Raw genomic sequence first — 19,130 nt, forward strand, 5'->3', positions numbered from 1 at the left:
TTTTATAAGGGTACTAATCCCATTCATGAGGGCAGAGTGCTCATGACCTAACCACCTGCTGAAGGCCCTGCCTCTTAATACTATTGCACTGGGGATTAGGTCTCAACATACGAATTTTGGAGGGGACACAAACATTCAGGCCATAGCACTTTTTAAGTTTAATTTAGTTTCCCAAGACTTTTCCCTGTTTTCTAGCTGATATGATTATTCTTGTCTCCTTCGTATTTAAGATGCTTAGTATTTATCAATAAGTTGACATTTGGATATATAAACCAGTGTGTGTGTGTGCTCATTCATCTGCTTGTCCCTCTTTATCTCATCTTAACTGTGGTAACAGAAGCCCAAGAAAAACATTTTGTTTCCTTATGGTTCAGCCCTGAGTACAGGAGTGCTGACGTTCCTTACCTCTTCAGAAGGTGGTTAGAAGGGACAAGCCCAGCGCAGGTAGCAGGGTCTGAGATTTTTCGGGCCTGCCACCAGAGGGCATCATTCTGGTCCACAATCTGGAGGATGTCCCCCTTCTGGAAAGGCAATCCAGCGTCCATGCAGGGGATGTCAGGATCCTCCTGGGGCCAGTACTCAGTCATGGCACGAACATACACCTGATGGCAGGTGCATAATGATGCTATCAGAACGTGCCTAATGGTGCCATCTGAAGAACCCTTGCCCATGGGCCATCATGACTTAAAACCATTTCTCCCACTCCTCGACCTGCTACTCCTATCTTTCCTCTCCACCCTCACCAAAAAAGAGAACTTGCCTCCTGAGCCTAAGTACCATGATAAAAAGCATCTTTGGGAACAGAATCTCTTAGCTTAGAGAAGTTCAAGCTCAAATGTTCACAATTTTTGATGTTGCTTCTTGACTTCTTAGTATCCCATCTCCTTATACTGTACTCATTTACTCATTTTGCTTCTTGGGCCATCAGTATTGAAAAATACCCAACACAGTCTTGAGCCCAGGTCCAACACAGTACAAAGGATAGGATTATTATGCATCATATTTAGTTGCTGTTACTTGGGGATTTACTGTGTGTGAGATTGAAGACTCAGTAAATTCTTACCATTTTCTGGCTATTCACAGGAGGGTCAGAGACTGGAACCACCTTGAACATGATTGTGCCTCGAGACATGGCCTGGAAAATGAGAGAGGAGAAAGGATGGCAATCGTGGAGCTAGCAGGGTTACTGGGGCTCGGTAGACAGAGTTACAGTGCAATGTATCCAGGTCTCATGGTGACATCCCCCAAGAGCCTTTCTCAAGGGCTCTGCAGCTGTCACCATCCAGAAATGGAAATTAGGAAGCAAATTACCCCTACATCTGCCCTGCTGTGGGGTTCTGGGGTCACTGGTCTGTTAAAAGCCACACTGAGGTGGCCTCTTCCAGGGACCCTCCCACCCCACACTGAAACAGAAACACCCCACCTATCAAGGTCTTCCTCACACAGGCCCTAGGGAGAGACAGGATCTCCATCTGAATTTCCCTCCTCATGTCCTTACTCAGTAAATATTTCCTGAATGCCTGTTTCTACACCAGATACCCCAGTCTGATGGGGAAGAAGAGGGGCTCCTAAGTTTTCTGGGAGAACTGACAACTTTCCAAACTCATGGTGGAAATAGGGAGCTCTCAGACTGGGGGAAGGAAGAATTCCTGTTACATGCACTGCGACGGGCATTAAACATATAGAGATTAAGACCCTGTTTGTACTCAGGAATTTCATAATCCCACTGTCCTGGGCAACATCACAGCTGGCACCAGGGGGTAGAAGCCATGCACATCTGTGATTTCTAGTACTTCAAGCTTCCTTTGCAGCACCTTCTACACCACACAGAATCTTGCAGCAGTGTCTTACAAAGGATTTACGTGCTTGTCTCATAGCACCACTCCTCACCTCACTCTCTAAGCCACTGCTATGAAATCCTGGCAGGAACCCAGTTTGAGAACCACTGATCTATCCAGTATATTGTATAGTAATCAACCTAGTCCCCACACCGGGGATGTGCATGGGGGGAGGTGGGAGGGGCATGCTGCTATGACTGTTAACAGCTGAACTGCGATTCAGGGAATGGTTTGAAGGGCAGGAATAGGAACCTGAGGGAGAGCAAATGCTCATGAATCAGGTTATCAATCCTTAGCTCCAACCACAAGAACAGTGGCGGGTCACCAAGGATGTCCCCTCCCTGTATGCTGCTGTCTGGTGACTCCTTTATTCTCCCAAAGCTGCCCTCCAGGAAGATGTTAAACATTTCAGCTGTAGAAAAGTGTTAGTGGGGGAAGGAGTGGTTTGCTCAGGTTCAGACTCTCCTACAAAGTCTCACTCTGTCCACCCCAGGCTCAGTTTCCAATGGAGCAAACCAGGTGATGAGGGAGCTGGGCTGGGGGCCCTGGCAGTCCTCCCGTGGCTGAAGAAGGAAGGAGCAACTTGGGAAGGGGAGTTTTCCAGCCAGGACCAGAACTTCTCAGGGTAGAGGAGGGAGGTCAGTAAGTGACATGGGTGACAGACAAGGTCTGGGAGCCTGGAGGGAGAAAGCTGCCAAGAGAACTCAAGTCCCCGGTACATCCCAGTGCACACACACAGGCTTGATGGGCCCAGTTCAGCCTTGGCATTTATACAAATCATTAACAAAAAAGCAAAAAGATTTACCAGAATATGGATCACTTGTTCAGGGTCCAGTCCCTCAACTGAAACTCCATTCACTTCTACCAGTTTGTCTCCAGCATAGAGCAACCCTAGGCAGACAGTAACACAAAACAAAGAAAGATACAAAGAAGTAGGATAAAAATAGCAGTAGCTACCTCAATAGTTATTTAACAAACTCACTAATCCAAGCATGCTCTAAAAGTGTTTAATATGAAATAATAATAGAAAAGAAAACTGGTTATTCCAGCTTACGTCGCCCCCAGAAATGTGTGAGCAGTCCATTTTTCTACCTTGTCACAAATACTTGGCATTGACTGATGGTAATACTTTTATTTTTGCTAGTCTGATGTTGTAAAATGGAACCAGAACACTGGTAAGAAAATAGCACTAAAAACAAAGATGTCAGGGTCGTAAGTCAATGACAAAAAGAAAATGGGGTAGGTATTCTTCAAAAGGGAAAATGTGGAGAAACTTGGGGTTTAAGTTAAGATCTGACAAATGTGAGGTAAAACAGTGGAGTTGTCAGACAGTTGAGAGAAGAAGCAGAATGATGTCACAGAACAGAAACCAAGGATGATAAAAAAAATTCAAGAAAGGTGTCAACAGCATCAGATGTGGTCAAGAACTGGAAATAAAACTGAGGAGGGGCCAGGTGTGGTGGCTCATGCATATAATCCTAGCACTTTGGGAGGTCAAGGTGGGTGGACCACTTGAGGCCAGAGGTTTGAGACCAGCCTTGCCAACATGACGACCCCCTGTCTCTACTAAAAATACAAAAAAAATTAGCTGGGGTGGTGGTATACGCCTGTAATCCCAGCTACTTTGGAGGCTGAGGCAGGAGAATTGCTTGAACCTGGGAGGCAGAGGTTGCAATGAGCTGTGATTGCCCCACTACACTCCAGCCTAGGTGATAGAGTGAGACTGTCTCTCTCTCTCTCTCTCTCTCTCTCTCACACACACACACACACACACACACACACACAAAACTGAGGAGGAAGGAAGGGCCAATGGACTTAGCAACTAGGAAATCCTTGGTATTTACAATGAGAATGTTGAAGTATAAAGCATGTGCCAGGTTTTAGGGCTTCGGGGTAGCAAGGATGTATAGAATCACTCATTTAAGAAACACAACAGTAGCCAGGTGTGGTGGCTCATGCCTGTAATCCCAACGCTCTCTCTGGGAGGCCAAGGCAGGAGGATTGTTTGAGCCCAGGAGGTTGACACCAGCCTGGGCAACCTAGTGAGACCCTATCTCAACAAAAAATAGAAAAATTGGCTGGGCATGGTAGTGTGCACCAGTGGTCCCAGTTACTGGGGGGCTGAGGTGGAAGGATTGCTCAAGCCCGGGAGGCTGAGGCTGCAGTGAGTCATGATCACACCACTGCACTCCAACCTGAGTGAGAGTGAGACCGTGTCTAAAAAAAAAAAAAAAAGAAAGAAAAAAAGTTTAAAGAAGGACAGCAGTGAAAGGATGACAACCTGGTTAACTGGTAGAACGTGTGAGCCAAAGGCATTTCAAGATGGGAAAGAGCTATGCCTTTCTGAAAGTAGAAGGACAGAGTGCAGAGGAAAAGGTGGGAATATAGAGCCAGGCAGATCTGTATTTGAATCCTGACTCAAACGGTGTAATTTTGAGCAAGTTAGTTTCGTAATCTCTTTGAGCCTCAGTTTCCTCATCTATACAATGGCATGATAATACTTACCTTTGAGGTTGCCATGAGAATGGCTTTAATGTGGTACCTAGAATGCGAAGGACTCAGTGAAGGAGCAGAGTAAGATTCTTTGGAATATTTGTTTCTTCTTTCTTTACTGCTTCTATCCAAGCAACGGAACTCACTAAAGCCCTGAACCAAGTTAAGAAAGAGGGATTTCTCTGGAAAGAAGCCTAAACAGTCAAGGGTTTCCCGTTTTTCTGGTAGCACTCGATCCCGGCTGCTCCAGCTTACCACTCCTCTCCGCCAGCCCGCCGTGGATGACCCTGGCCACCAAGATGTCTCCTGTTATCTCGTGGCGCTTGATGGTGGCTCCCTGAAGAGAGAATAGACACGATCCCTCTGTTACCTAACATGACCATTTTTCAGGTGGCTTCCCTCAATCAGTGCACTCTGGTCTTTCAAACGAGGTTATTCATGCCAACCAGGACAGAGGGGCTACACAGTGCCCTGTGGCCTGGCAGTCATAGCATGCCATCACAAAGGAAAGGCCATTCAACTTTGGCTTCCAGCAGTCTCATTCCAACCACATAAACATAAAAGAATATTTAGATTATTCCAAAGATACAGAAACCTCCCACGATTAAAACCTAATTAAAACCTCTTAGAAAATCAAATGAATGCCTTCCTTAGATTCTCATTATTATAGGAGGAGACAGGCAAATGCATTGGAATTGAGTAAAATACACGCATAGATCAGAAAGCCAAATTTTTTTTCTTTTGAGACAGAGTCTTGCTCTGTTGCCCAGGCTGGAGCAGAGTGACACAATCTCGGCTCACTGCAAGCTCTGCCTCCCAGGTTCATGCCATTCTCCTGCCTCAGCCTCCCGAGTAGCTGGGACTACAGGCGCCCGCCACCACGCCCGGCTAATTTTTTGTATTTTTAGTAGAGACGGGGTTTTGCCGTGTTAGCCAGGATGGTCTCGATCTTCTGACCTCGTGATCTGCCCACCTCGGCCTCCCAAAGTGCTGGGATTACAGGCATGAGCCACCACGCCCAGCCCGAATATTAAAATAAAATATGTACGTCTTATTTCTCACAAAAATGTCTTATAAATCTCATCTTACTTTTCACAAAAGAAAAACACTACGCTGAAATCTTTCCTTAGAGAAAACACCATGACATGTAATATGTTTGAAACCACAGGCAAAACCTGTAGAGTTGACAGCTGTTATTATCACTGTATATGTGATCGCAGGGAAGACTACTGCCCAAGTAACCACTAGATATAATTTGGTTCACAATTAACCTAAGCATATCCTAAATGGAAATATAAAAAATGATTTCCTTACCAGGGGCTGTTGGTTTTTCACCAAACAAACAATCCTCATTGCTTCCTCACTCTCAGGGATATTGTCTGGCAGCGGAGGGAGAAGGGGTTCAAAATCTTTCTGAGCTATCGTGTCATGGGCATTGAGCAAGGCCTGGGCACAGGGAAGGAAAAGGTGAGCAAATGTCACACATGGGCCAAGCCCCTCTAGAAGATAGTGACTCAATACTAAGACATAACAACAACAACAAACATCAATACAGACATGCCAGACACAGTGCGAAGCATTTTATATGAATTAATCCAATCCTCACAATAATTCTATGAGGCAGGTACATTAATTGTCCTCAATTTGCAGATAAGGAAATAAGGCACAGAGAGGTTAAGCAATGCACAATACACTCTTTCATTTCTGCTAAAATGTATTATGCCACGACATTCTTATTTCCTGGCAGCCCATGTAATCTGTGATGCCCCTGTGGAGTTTGAACTACAAAACAACTTTTATAATATTTTCCCTAATTAAGGTAGAATGAAGGGCAGTAATCAAAATATCTTGCTGGTTTAATTTGTTAGTAACACTCAAGCGCTCGTGGTATAGAATGAAAAGTTCATATGATCAAACTCTTTGATCATAAGCTATGATCAAAGAGTTTCTTTGACTAGCCCATTAGGTTAAATTCTTCATTTCACGGGGTGGGGAAGCTGTCACTTTGCCGCCCTGACTGAGATTGGTAGACAGAATTTAGTTGGAACTCAGAAAATTCTCTAAGTAGTGTGTGCCGTTGAGGATATTTGATGACTGGTGGTTGTGTTGTGAACTATAATTTTTGACTGATAAATTTCAGCACTCCAAATGCAGACATTCTCTTAAAGTTCTAATTTATTGATAAATTGGTCTCAAATCTCTAAGTACTAAGAGATAGGTTTCTGTTCTGCAATCAAATGTTCTTCATAAACCCTCTCACAGGGATAATCATCATTATACTGTATATTCTAAATACCTCCACACACATTATCTAAAACTTAAAATAGTCCCACTTTGGAAAGGAAGCATGAAGGTATTTCTCTAAAACTAGAATGTTCCCTGTTTGCTACCCAAGATTTTTAGATGGGCAATAGCTTTGTAGGGGAAACAAAGCACCATGGAAAGTTCTGGATGCCTCCTCATAAACACAGCAGGCTTGGCTGCATGATTGACCACACTGAGCTAGTCACATCTGAGTCCCACATATTTAAGTACAATCTGTTGGTCAGTCCCCATGTACAGTAATAGAACATTATTCAGAGAGAACATTTTCCATCACATATATTTCTCCTTCCCAACTTTGTCTATGTGCCAGATGGGGACGTCTTTTCTATTTTAGCGGGCACTTGCCTTAAAGTGTGGAGCCTGGAGCATTTGTCTCAGCTCTTGGATCTCAGGGGAAGTAGGGGTTTCACGTAATAACTCCACTACCTGGTTCATGGAAAAACATACATTATGAAATTTAAAAAAAAATCTTTATCACCTACGTAACCTCACCCTGGCTGGATAACATATATACTGACTAACATGATATTGACCTTTAAAAAGTTATTATTGGAGCCTTCTTTTTCATCTTTAAAGCCATCCATTAAAGCCTACCATCCTTCTTTATTCATTAAAATTGCTACTTTAATATAACAAATAGAATTCAAGATTTGAGATGGATCTAAACCCAATGCCCCAGTCCTGGCACATAGGCATGGAGGATGTAACAATTTGGTAATAGCATATGAACCAAGGCATTTTTCCTCTAGTGCCTCTAAAATATAATAGCTGTTTGCTGATGTCAATGCTTTGCAGGCTTATGAAGCTGTATGAGTTTCTCTAGGAACGTACCTGGGGAACTCAAAGAGCTTAATCCCATGGGATGCTCCATTCTTCAAATAGAAAATGGGAATCATAATTTCTCTTTTAGAGTATCAGTTGCTTAGCAATTTTAATGCTTGTTACAATAAAAAGTGCTAAGCAGAAAAAAATTCTGATCTCTCTGCTATGGTTTAGGCATAGACCTGCTTTCAGAGGACATAAGACCTTTCAAGACTTTAGTCAGCCCCATTACCTACAGTCAAATGAAAACAAGCAGTTTACAAAGGTTTACCTCCATTCACTGGGATTTCAACTGAATAAAATATTACATACGTGTTTTCCTGTGGACAACTGAGAACAATTTGAGTTGTTGATTACTGGAATTGAGAGTAGAAGTTTTTTCTTTCTTTTTTGCTGTTTCTTTTAGTATGGTTTGGGCAATAAATAATAAAATCGATTATATCTATTCATTCACTTGGCAAACATTTACTAACACTACTATGTGCTGGGTGCTGTTTTAGGTGTTGTGAAAACAGCAGCGGCTGACAAAAATCTCCATCTCACGGAGTTTACACTCTAGGGAGGAGACACAGATAACAAATGAAAATGTAAGTAAAATAGTTTTGTTTGATGGTGACAAGTGTTAAGAAGAAAAATAAACCAGGGAAGGTGGCTAGGGAGTGCTAGGAGGGGATGCAGTTTTAGACAGGTGACCAGGAAAAGCTTCACTGAGAAGGTGGCATTTGAGTGGAGACTGGAAGGAGATGAGGGACAAATCAGGTGGATACCTGGGCAAGAGCTTTGCTGACATAGGGAATGGCGAGTGCAAAGGGCCCCAGGCAGAAGCATGTCTGATGATTTGTTTTTTTTTTTTTTTTTTTTTTGGAGACACAGTCTCACTCTGTCACCCAGGCTGGAGTGCGGTGGTGTGATCTCAGCTCACTGCAACCTCCACCTCCTGGGTTCAAGCCATTCTCATGCCTCCCAAGTAGCTGGGATTACAGGCATGCACCACAACGTCCAGTTAATTTTTGTTGTTGTTGTTGTATTTTTAGGAGAGATGGGGTTTTGCTATGTTGGCCAGGCTGGTCTTGAACTCCTGGGCTCAAGTGATCTGCCTGCCTCAGGCTCCCAAAGTGCTGGGATTATAGGCATGAGCTACCACACCTAGCCCGATGAATTTAAACAACAACAAGGAGTCAAGGTGGCTGGAGAAGAGTGAATGGGGAAAGCATTAAGTGTGAAGTCAAAGAGGTAAGAGCAGCTTGATAGTGTTTGGCTATGTAAGAACTTTGGTGTTTAGGCTAGGCATGGTGGCTCACACCTGTAATCTCAGCACTTTGGGAGGCCAAGCCGTGTGGATGGCTTAGGGTCAGGAGTTTGAGACCATCCTGGCCAACACAGTGAAACCCTGTGTTTACCAAAAGTTAGCCAGGCATAGTGGGTTTCTGTAGTCCTAGCTACTCGGGAGGCTGAGGTAGGAGAATCGCTTGAACCCAGGAGGCAGAGGTTGCAGCAAGCTGAGATCTTGCCACTGCACTCCAGCCTAAGCGACAGAGCAAGACTCTGGAAAAAAAAATCTTTGGTGTTTACTCTGAGATGGGAAGTCATTTGAAGGGTTTGGGTGTTAGTGAGGAAGTGACATGATTTGACTTGCTTTCAAAGAGGATATGTTTGGTTGCTGCATTGAGAGTAGACTATAGGGGAGCAAGAGTGGACACCAGAGACCAGGCAGGAGGCGATTTTGCAATTCTGTATGTAAGAGATGATGATGATGGTATGGAGTGGTGAGATCCTGGATATATTTTGGTGAGATCCTGGATATATTTTGAAAGTAGAGCTGAGAGGATTTGCTATCTGATTGGGTGTGAGGTATCAGAGAAAGAGAGTCAAAATGACCCCTAAGATTCTGGCCTGAGCACTGCAAGAACACAGGTGTCATTTCTGAGATAGAAAAGGCTCCCAGAAGAGTGGGTGGGGGTGATTGGCAGGTGAGGAAGATCGGGAGCTCAGTTTGGAACATGTGAACTTGGAGGAGTCCATTAGACATCCAAGTAAGATGGAGAGGAGGCAGTTGGATATTTGAGACTGGAATTTGGGGGGAAATCTCCAGGCTAGAGATGTAAACCTGAGAATTATTACTATAACATTACCCTGTTTATGTAGGGTAAATAGAGTACAAGATTTAGGAACAAAGAAAGAAATGGACACATGCTAAAAATGATGTAGGTGGTGGTGGGGGGGGAAGTGTTTTAATTTGGGGAGATATCCAGCCAGTTCTTCCTTATATTAAAGTTCAATTAAAAACATTTATTAGGCCAGGCGTGGTGGCTCACATCTGTAATCTCAGCACTTTGGGAGGCCAAGGCGGGTGGATCACGAGGTCAGGAGTTCGAGACTAGCCTGGCCAAGATGGTGAAACCCCATCTCTACTAAAAATACAAAAATTAGCCAGATGCAGTGGTGGGCACCTGTAATCCCAGTTACTGGGGAGGCTGAGGCAGGAGAATAGTTTGAACCCGGGAGGCGGAGGTTGCAGTGAGCCAAGATTGCTGCACTGTAGCCTGGGTGACAGAGCAAGACTCCGTCTCAAAAAAAAATTATTATTTTATTTAATTTATTTATTATTTATTATTTATTTATTTTATTAAAAATATTAAATTATTTTATAGTCATCAATAAAACTTTTCCTTAGAACCTTTAATTTATTTAAACTAGCAATGCGGGTAAAATGGCACCACATCAGGGCTCTACTATTCTGTGGAATAAAACCTCCTTACCTCATAGGATAACGTCTGTGCATGGGGTGTGGCAGGAACTAGTTTCTTTTCTTTAAACTCCTGGAGGCAGTCATAAATCTGCAGAAGGACAAGGGAGGGGGACTTGATACTGATAATACGACTGTTGCCATTTTGGATTGAAGACTCTGAAAGGGAAGAAACACCCCAGGCAACTGCACCAACAGCCAAACTGCATGGTGTGTGTTGGTGTTTAGTAAGTCGTGCCTCTAGTTGCTAAAGATAAATGAACTCGAATTTGGTGGCCCCAATGCTTCAAAGGCTTAATTATTGGCTGCTACTGGGAAATTGATCTTCCCCAAGCATTTCAGTAATAAAAAGAAATTCAGGCCAGGCTCACGCTTGTAATCCCAGCACTTTGGGAGGCTGAGGTGGGCGGATCACTTGAGGTCAGGAGTTTGAGACAGCCTGGCTGTTATGGTGAAACGCCGTCTCTACTAAAAATACAAAAATTAGTTGGGTGTAGTGGTGGGCACCTGTAATTCCAGCTGCTCGGGAGGCTGAGGCTGGAGAATCGCTTGAACCTGGGAGGCAGAGGTTGCAGTGAGCTGAGATCGTGCCACTGCACTCCAGCCTGGGTGACAGAGTAAGACTCTGTCTTAACAACAAAAAAGTAGAAATTCAAACTTTTACTTTTGTTAAACAGAGCGAGGGTAGGGTGTCCAGGGCTGAAACCAATAGGGATTTATAGATGATGCATAAAGGAACATCTTAAAGCAGGGGCTCTTTGGGACCAGACACCTGTGAGGACCCCTGTGTTGGGCACCTGTGCAGCATGTGAGCTGCATGGCTCAGGGCCACCGAAGGTTCTGAATAAGAGGCAGGTGTGCTACATGTGCGTCTCTGTACTCCACTTTGCTCTTTGGGGCTGTTTCCCATTCCTCTCCTAATTCTCCATACACGTTCATTTTTTAAAAATTCCAACTTCATCTCTGCAGACCCTTGGTAGTTTTTTTCCACACCAAGATCTAGGGTTGAGTTGAGGACACCAAAGCCTGCTGAGTTCTGCAGTGCAGCCCTTGATCTTATTTTAGGAATTGAGTTTCTCTTACAGATGAAGAAATAAGGCCCAAGGGGCCAGCTGAGCCCCCAGCCTTTTCTATCCAGATCTGTGACAATGCTGATTCCCTGCTGTGTCTCAGGGCCCGCACTCAAGTTTACCTGGAAGTGATGAAGGCTGATTGGATGACTCACCAAGGGCCTAGCAGTGATGAGCAAGGACAATGCCCACCATGAAATTAAAACTCCTATCTTAGCTGATCCTGTGGGAAAATGCCTGATAGAAATCAGGTGTTTTATAACAAGTGCTGTGAAGAGTACTTCTTTGTTCATGCCAAAGATGTTGCCACTTTTATTGTATAATACTAACATGCATTATAAGACGGACCACATTTCACACTTAAGTGAAGGAAATACCCATATCCCAAAAAATAACTTCAAAAGGATCTTTCTTAATAACATTTGTTCAGAACAGCAAAATTATAGTAGTAGCATCTACTATCTATTTTTCTACTGTCTACTAGATGCTATTGTATAGTGCATGGAATTTTAGCCAAATTAAAAAAAGAATAAACTTTATTTTATTTAATTAAGTTATTTATTTATTTATTTATTTATTTTGAGATGGAGTCTCCCTCTGTCACCTAGGCTGGAGTGGGGTGGCTCAATTTCGGCTCACTGCAACCTCTGCCTCCCAGGTTCAAGTGATTCTCGTGCCTCAGCCTCCAGAGTAGCTGGGATTACAGGTGCATGCCACTGCATCTGGCTAATGTTTTGTATTTTTAGTAGCAACAGGGTTTCACCATGTTGGCCAGGCTGGTCTCAGGTGATCCACCTGCCTCAGCCTCCCAAAATGTTGGGATTACAGGTGTGAGCCATCACACTGGGCCAGAAGAAATTTCTCAGAATAAGATATTTTAGCGTACCTAAACAGAACTGTAGATATCTTACTTTGTAACTTTAACAGACAAAGAGAAATAATTTTTAAAAGCATTTTGATGTATCCAGAGTTGCTGCAAGGACAAACGGTTGCAGCCAGCTGATACAGTGTTGCCAGTGACCATTGTGGTGGCTGTTTTGTGATTCCAGGGGGCCTCTGGGAGAAAAAGAGCTGTGGGGAGAAAAGGAAGGGGCTACCGTATTCTTCTCCACCTAAGTTAATTCCTTCCCAAGCTAAGAAGTTTGTGTAGCTCTTCTCTGAGAGTTGCCTTCTGAGAACTTTTTCCAAGTTGAAATTTCCTGCCAGTTGATAAGTGACATCATTGGGTAAGTAGTTGCTATGATCTGAACGTGTACTTCCAAAACACACGTTAAAATCCTTAACCCAAGGTGATGATATTAAAAAGTAAGGCCAGCTGGGTGCAGTGGCTCATGCCTGTAATCCCAGCACTTTGGGAGGCTGAAACGGACGGATCACCTGAGCTCAGGAGTTTGAGACCAGCCTGGCCAACATGATGAAACCCCATCTCTATTAAAACTACAAAAATTAGCCGAGTATAGTGATGGGTGCCTGTAATCCCAGCTACTCAGGAGGTTGAGGCAGGAGAATCGCTTGAACCCGGGAGGTAGAGGTTGCAGTGAGCTGAGGTCAGGCCACTGCATTCCAGCCTGGACAACAGTGTGAGACTCTGTCAGCCAGGCACGGTGGCTCACACCTGTAATCCCAGCACTTTGGGAGGCCAAGGCAGGCAGATCACGAGGTCAGGAGATCGAGACCATCCTGGCTAACATGGTGAAACCCCGTCTCTACTAAAAATACAAAAAATTAGCCAGGTGTGGTGGCGGGCACCTGTAGTCCCAGCTACTTGGGAGGCTGAGGCAGGAGAATGGCGTGAACCTGGGAGGTGGAGCTTGCAGTGACCCAAGATTGCGCCACTGCACTCCAGCCTGGGCAACAGAGCGAGACTCTGTCTCAAAAAAGAAAAAAAAAAAAAAAAGGTAAGGTCTTTGGGAGCCGATAGCTCATCAGGATTCTGCTCTCATGAATATGGAATTAACGCCCTTATACAAGAGACCCCAGAGAGCTGGCTAGCCCCTTCCACTATGTGAGGACACAGCAAGAAGTTACCATTTATGAACCAGAGAGGGAGCCCTCAAAAGACACTGAATCTGCTGCCGACTGGATTTTGGACTTCCTGGCCTCCTGAACTGTGAGATAACAATTTCTGTTGTTTATAAACTATTCAGCTATCCAGCCTGAATGGACTGAAACAGTCATTTTTCTACACACTCCCCACAACCCCTTCAGCAAGCAAAGGCTTCCGAGCAAACAGCACTCACCTTTAGCAGAGCCTGAAGCCACGGCGAGTGGAGGAGATCATACAAGAGACACACTCCATTCACGTCTCTGCTGTAGAACAGACTCAGCTCTTGCAGCACAAGCCTCAGGATCTGGGAGAGGCCTAGGAAAGGAAGAGAGCAGAGATGGGGTGGCAGGTGCAGGTGTAAATGTGAAAGGCAACTCAGACAGCTGGGGCATGCCATGGGGTCTCACCAGGAGTGGAAATGACACTTGATTTCAGACCAAAAGATCTGACTTCAAGCCCTGTTCCACCTCTTAACTATGTGAATGTCACAAAGTCACATAACTATCCAAAACCCAGTTTCTTTGCCCAAGATGAGAAGGTGCTAGCTTTGTCACAGTGTTCTTAACATTGAGTAAAATAATAGATCGTGATGTGCAGATGTAAGACGTCATGAAAGGAAAATGATTGCTTTCCCCTCCCCTATCTTACCAGACTGTCATTTATCCCAAAATTATCTAGTTGTGTTCTGTATCCTCTTTCTCTAACTCAAACATAAGAGTCATTTCATCCTCTCAAAAAATTCTGACTGAGAATGATATTGAAAAATTCTAATTCCCAAGAGATTTTTAATGCAAAGCTCAGTATTCTCCTGATTAAAGGGTCTAAACAGATTTTAGTGAATGTTCTATTTTTTTTTTACATTATTTTTATAGTGTTGTAGTGATATTTTGAATGTGAACATCTTAAGAAGTTCTAAGTTTTACATAAAACATTGTCGGATAAGGGTAAAAAAGGTTTTGAATCCACCATGTCTGTTCATTTCCTTCCTGGCTTGAAATTTGCTCTTAAAGTTATCACTGTTAGGGCAGTAGTGCAACCAAAAACGTACAAGATCCTCATAGGGATCGCAGTAAGTCTGTCAGGATTCCTGCCTATTGATTTGATCACATGTCAGAGGTGATACTACTTTCTGGTCTAGAAAAGGGGCCCTGGTGACACATACCATTCTGCGGATTGGTGGCTGTAGAAAGCTTCATGTCCTTCTTGTCTGGTGGATCTGCTCCTTTGTCTGACTGTATCATCCTCCCTGCCGGAGCTTCCAAAAGGAATTCAGGAGTAGGAAGCAGGTCAATACACGGCACACAGCTCACTCAGTCACACTGGCCACCAGCTCTCAGCACACTGGAATATATTTTCAACAGCATTTCCTCAGAAGTCAGGCCCTGTGCGACACATTGGGATACACATCAAATGAAACACAGTCTTTCCCTGTGGTGCCTACTCTTTTTTTTTTTTTTTTTTTTAATTTATTTATTATTATACTTTAAGTTGTAGGGTACATGTGCATAACGTACCATCACCAGCAGCGTGGAAGAGAAAATGACTATTGCATAAAATGCTCCCCCTAACTCCATGTTTTAAAACATTTTTTTAGCCTTTGACAAGAATTGATTTCCTGGAAACCATCCCTACCCATTTTTAAAAAATAAATGACAAATATTATATTTATTTATCTTCCACCTCTTTACCCAGTTGACTTTACCTAGAGCTCAGAAAAGTCTTCCGTGGACCAGCTGCACTCAGGTACCCCAATTTCCTCTCATTGCACCTTATAGTTCTTCATAGAAGGACTAGCTGGTCTGGTCACAATTGCATGAATTATGGGTTATTACTGAGGCACACTCTTAGAATTTAGAGACAACACTGTAATGATCTGTTTTCTTGTTTTGTTTGGTTTTATTTCTAGAGTGTTTTCCTGGCTCAATCCTACAATCTGTATAGCGTCTAGACAGTTTTCTTTTTCCTTTTTTTTTTTTTTTTTTTTTTGAGACAGGGTCTCACTCTGTTGCTCAGGCTGGAGTGCAGTGATTATGGCTCATAGCATGCATCCTTGACCTCTTAGTTTCAAACGATCCTCCCACCTCAGCCTCTCGAGTATCTGGGACCACAGGTATGTGCCACCACACCCAGCTAATTTTTAACTTCTTGTAGAGATGGGGTCTCACTATGTTGCCCAGACTGGTCTCCAACTTCTGGGCAATCTTCCCACCTTGACTTCTCTCAGTGCTGGGATTATAGGTGTGAGCCATCACACCTGGCCTAGACAGTTTTCTTAACCCTATCAGATTTAATACCAGTCTTTGAAAATTAGTTTGAAATGTTTATTTTAAGGTTTATTTTTGATATTGCTTTAGGTAGATTTAGTTTCAAGAAGTAGAAACCCAAAATAATTTTGGCTTAGCAGAGTATTTTATAGTCTTGTTCATGTGAAAGTTCAGAGACAGAGAGAATGCAGGGCTAATAGGGCAGCCTTGCTCCATGAAGTTCTCAGGGAATAGGTTCCTTCCAGCTCACTGCTCTGCCACCCTAGGATGTAGTATGGTTCTGTCTACCTGCTCCAAGATGGCAGCTACAGCTGCAGCCATCACATCTACATTTCAGCCAGCAGGGTAGGAGAGGAAGGGATTAAGAAAACACAGGCAAAGAAAACATGCCTACTGCTCTTGAAGCAAAGTTTTCTACAAGTTGCCCTACACAATGAAGAATCGCCTCATGCCTTGTATAACTTTCAAATGTCCCACTGAACTTTCATGTCACTGAAAAACAAAAAAAACCCTGTAGTTATCTGAATCTAGACACAAACTTTTATTTACATGTAAACACAAGACACTTTTGCACAGGTTTAATACACAATGGGGAGTAGGGTATTGAGGCAGGGAAGGTGAAAAAGCCAGTAATAGGTTGTTACCAAGAAGTAACCACTGTGGGCAACTAGAGCCTAATCCCACGGGGGAACACGGGCCAAGGGAGTGAGGGTATTTATACACCAATGGCAACATGAGGGTTCTTATACACCAATGGCAAATTTGGTGTATAAATACCCTCACTCCCTTGGGCCCTGTTGAGAGCCAACAGGTTGAGACTTCTTCCCAGAGAGCATTATTTCTGGCTCTTCCAGCATGCAACATGCATACCTTCAGAGGGGCTTGGAGGGGCTAGCAGCTGGAGTGGGCCCAGAGTGCACCAAAATGGTAACCACCAAGGGGTATGCGGTAGGGGTAGGGACCAACAACATTGTTAGAGTAGCACGATAAAGAATAAATTAAGGTTTTTGTTATAAAAGGAACTCTTCAAATTAGTTGTTAAAGACTGGAATATTGACTCTGATAGGGTTGAGAACCACTGTCTAGAATCTAGATAGATTGTGGGTTGAAGCCAGGAAGGCTATCTAAAAGAAGAAGAGATTATTATTATTTTGACTCTAAATTCTAAGGCAGTGAGAAGAGCAACACAGAAAGCTGTCCCGGCATTTCAGACAACTTTCCCGTACACATTCCTTTCCAATCCTCCTGAAGTCTTCCAGTTTGCTGGGTTCTACCAAAGCTTGACATCGTTATGCTTTTGACTTGCCCTCCATCACCTACCCTGCCCACTTGCAACTGAGTCCGATTAAACCATGCATTTTCCTCTGTTCTGCGTTTTCGCCTCTATTGAATCATTTAGCATCACAGTTGCAAATCTGACTCATCTTCCTCCCTGGAGGGGAGCACTTCCAGGGTAGCAAATTGAAAAGGGAGACGGAGTGCCTGCCAGAGAGCAGACAAAAGTCAGCGTAGACAGATGAGGCTGACACTCAGGCTGACTCTTACAATTGGTTCCCCTCCAGCATCTCACAAATCACACGTCCTTGGTGAAGCAGTGCAGATTAAACAAGCCAACTGTTGTTTAAGGTGGACCACATTTCTATCATATTTAATGTCCGAATGACTGTGCTAAGCTAGGCCTACCCATTCGGCAGTTGGGGGCATGCACGAGAGACTACAAATTTCTGAGATGAATTTATTGTGAGGGAGCTTTACAGATAGACTGTGCTTCACAGATAGGCGGTGGTTTCTTGAGTGAATGCAATAGTTAAAATAGCTTCTAATAAATCTAGAGCCAACTTCAGGGCTACCTAGATAACTAATTCATATATTCTAAAAGGCTCGTTTTGACCCAAAGTTTCTCAGCCAGACGCAAAAACAGTAATTACACTAATCTACAACTTATGTAAATTCTAAAAACTGTGCTTGCCTGGTCATCTTCAGGTTCCTATGACAAATTTACTGTGGACTGAAGGTTGTGTCCCCACCCCCAATTCAGATGTTGAAGCCCTAATCCCCATTGTTGATGGTATTTGAAGATGAGGCCTTCGGGAGGTAACTGGGTTTAGTTAAGGTCATGAGGTAGGGGCCCCATGATGTCATTAGTGTCTGTGTAAGAGCCATCAGAGTTCACGTGTTCTCTCTCTTCCTGCCAGGTGATGGCACAGTGAGAATCCGGCCATCTGAAAGCCAGGAAGAGAACCCTCGCAAAAACCCAACCATGCTGGCACCCCGATCTTCAACTTCCAGCCTGCACAACTGTATGAGAAAATACATTTCTGTTGTTTAAGCCACTGTCTATGGTATTTTGTTATGGCAGCCAAAGGTAAGACAAAACTCCTAGAAAAAAACTTCCAGAAAATGATTTTCCCTCCCTCCAGGTAGCTAAGAAAACAGTTGCAACTTCTTTCCCTCATAGCACTTCTCATTTTGCCAGTTATCATATCCATTGGCTCACTTAGTGTCTGTCTCCTGCAGATATACTGTCTGCAGAGGGCCTGGGGAGCAGAGCTGTTGCTTAAAATCTTGTTCATGCTGCAGCTTCACCTGCAGCAGTGCTTGGGCCATAGCAAGCACTCGGTATGTTCAGTTGTTGTTGGGAAGGGGTAGAACAAGGAGAGGCCAAGATCCAGAAGTAAAAGGCTGACACCTCCCTCAAGGCAGTGGCCAGCAGCTGGAACTTCAATCCTGATGTGGGAGGCAGCTGAACTCCAGAGGCCTGTGCCCTCCCTTCCTTTCCTCCCTGCCCTGGTATCGTGACTTAAACCTCTTTCCCTGTCAAACTTTAAAACTGGGGGCAGAAGGGGATCTTAGAGATAACCAAATGCAAAACCTTTGTTTTACAGATAAGGAAACTGACATTCAAAGAGGTATTCAGTAGAGTTAACAAGCAGTAAAATCAAGTTTTCCTCTTTTGTTTCCCTAGTCCTGAAAGATGCGGATGCCTCGTAAAAGACTTGCCTTCCTTTCCATGACTTCTGTACCAGATTTGTCAGCTGAAACTTACCTATTTCTGCTATCTTGAGAGTGAGAATTCTTGATTGATTCTGCAAAGAAGTAAGCACCCCACCACATGCAATTCTGGACTGAGTACACAGAGAGGATAGCTAGTTCTTGACTCAGAAGATGCATTAGTGTGACTGACTCCTAAGGAATTTGTCCTAAATCTTGTTTTAAAAATCAGTATTTCCATTAGCTTTTAAAAATGTACTATGAAATGCCACAACCCCCTACCCTTATTATGCTTGTTTTTCAAAATAATGCTTTTTACTAGACAAACCCTAAAAAAGCACTTGAAAATGTAATGATGAGAAATGGCCCCTACAAAAATAGCTGGCTTCCTCTGGGTCCAAATGCTGCTGATTAGGACCAGGGCAAATGCCCACTGTACTCAATCTTCCTGACAACTCATTATTCCATACTTAAGAAATGGCTTCTCAAAGCAAAACCTGCTCTTTCAAGATCATAAAATTCCCCATATCATTT

At 43.6% G+C, this 19,130-nt stretch overlaps 1 protein-coding gene across 1 annotated transcript in view; it reads right to left on the reverse strand.

Moving 5' to 3' along the window:
- MPP4 (membrane palmitoylated protein 4) overlaps positions 1–18,740 on the reverse strand; it is a 56,571-nt gene extending 37,831 nt beyond the window's left edge. Inside the window, exons 1-10 of the mRNA XM_025404770.1 lie at positions 18,606–18,740; positions 14,504–14,682; positions 13,535–13,656; positions 10,238–10,315; positions 7,002–7,082; positions 5,646–5,777; positions 4,587–4,668; positions 2,644–2,729; positions 1,064–1,135; positions 406–602 (exon numbers count right to left, since the gene is read on the reverse strand). Of these exons, the coding sequence (XP_025260555.1) occupies positions 406–602; positions 1,064–1,135; positions 2,644–2,729; positions 4,587–4,668; positions 5,646–5,777; positions 7,002–7,082; positions 10,238–10,315; positions 13,535–13,656; positions 14,504–14,582 (929 nt within the window). The 5' untranslated portion in view covers positions 14,583–14,682; positions 18,606–18,740. The remainder of the gene's footprint in view (positions 1–405; positions 603–1,063; positions 1,136–2,643; positions 2,730–4,586; positions 4,669–5,645; positions 5,778–7,001; positions 7,083–10,237; positions 10,316–13,534; positions 13,657–14,503; positions 14,683–18,605) is intronic.
- Positions 18,741–19,130: the final 390 nt, after the last annotated feature.

The sequence above is a fragment of the Theropithecus gelada genome, chromosome 12 (genome assembly GCF_003255815.1).
Source record: "Theropithecus gelada isolate Dixy chromosome 12, Tgel_1.0, whole genome shotgun sequence".
NCBI classification, from domain to species: Eukaryota; Metazoa; Chordata; class Mammalia; order Primates; family Cercopithecidae; genus Theropithecus; species Theropithecus gelada.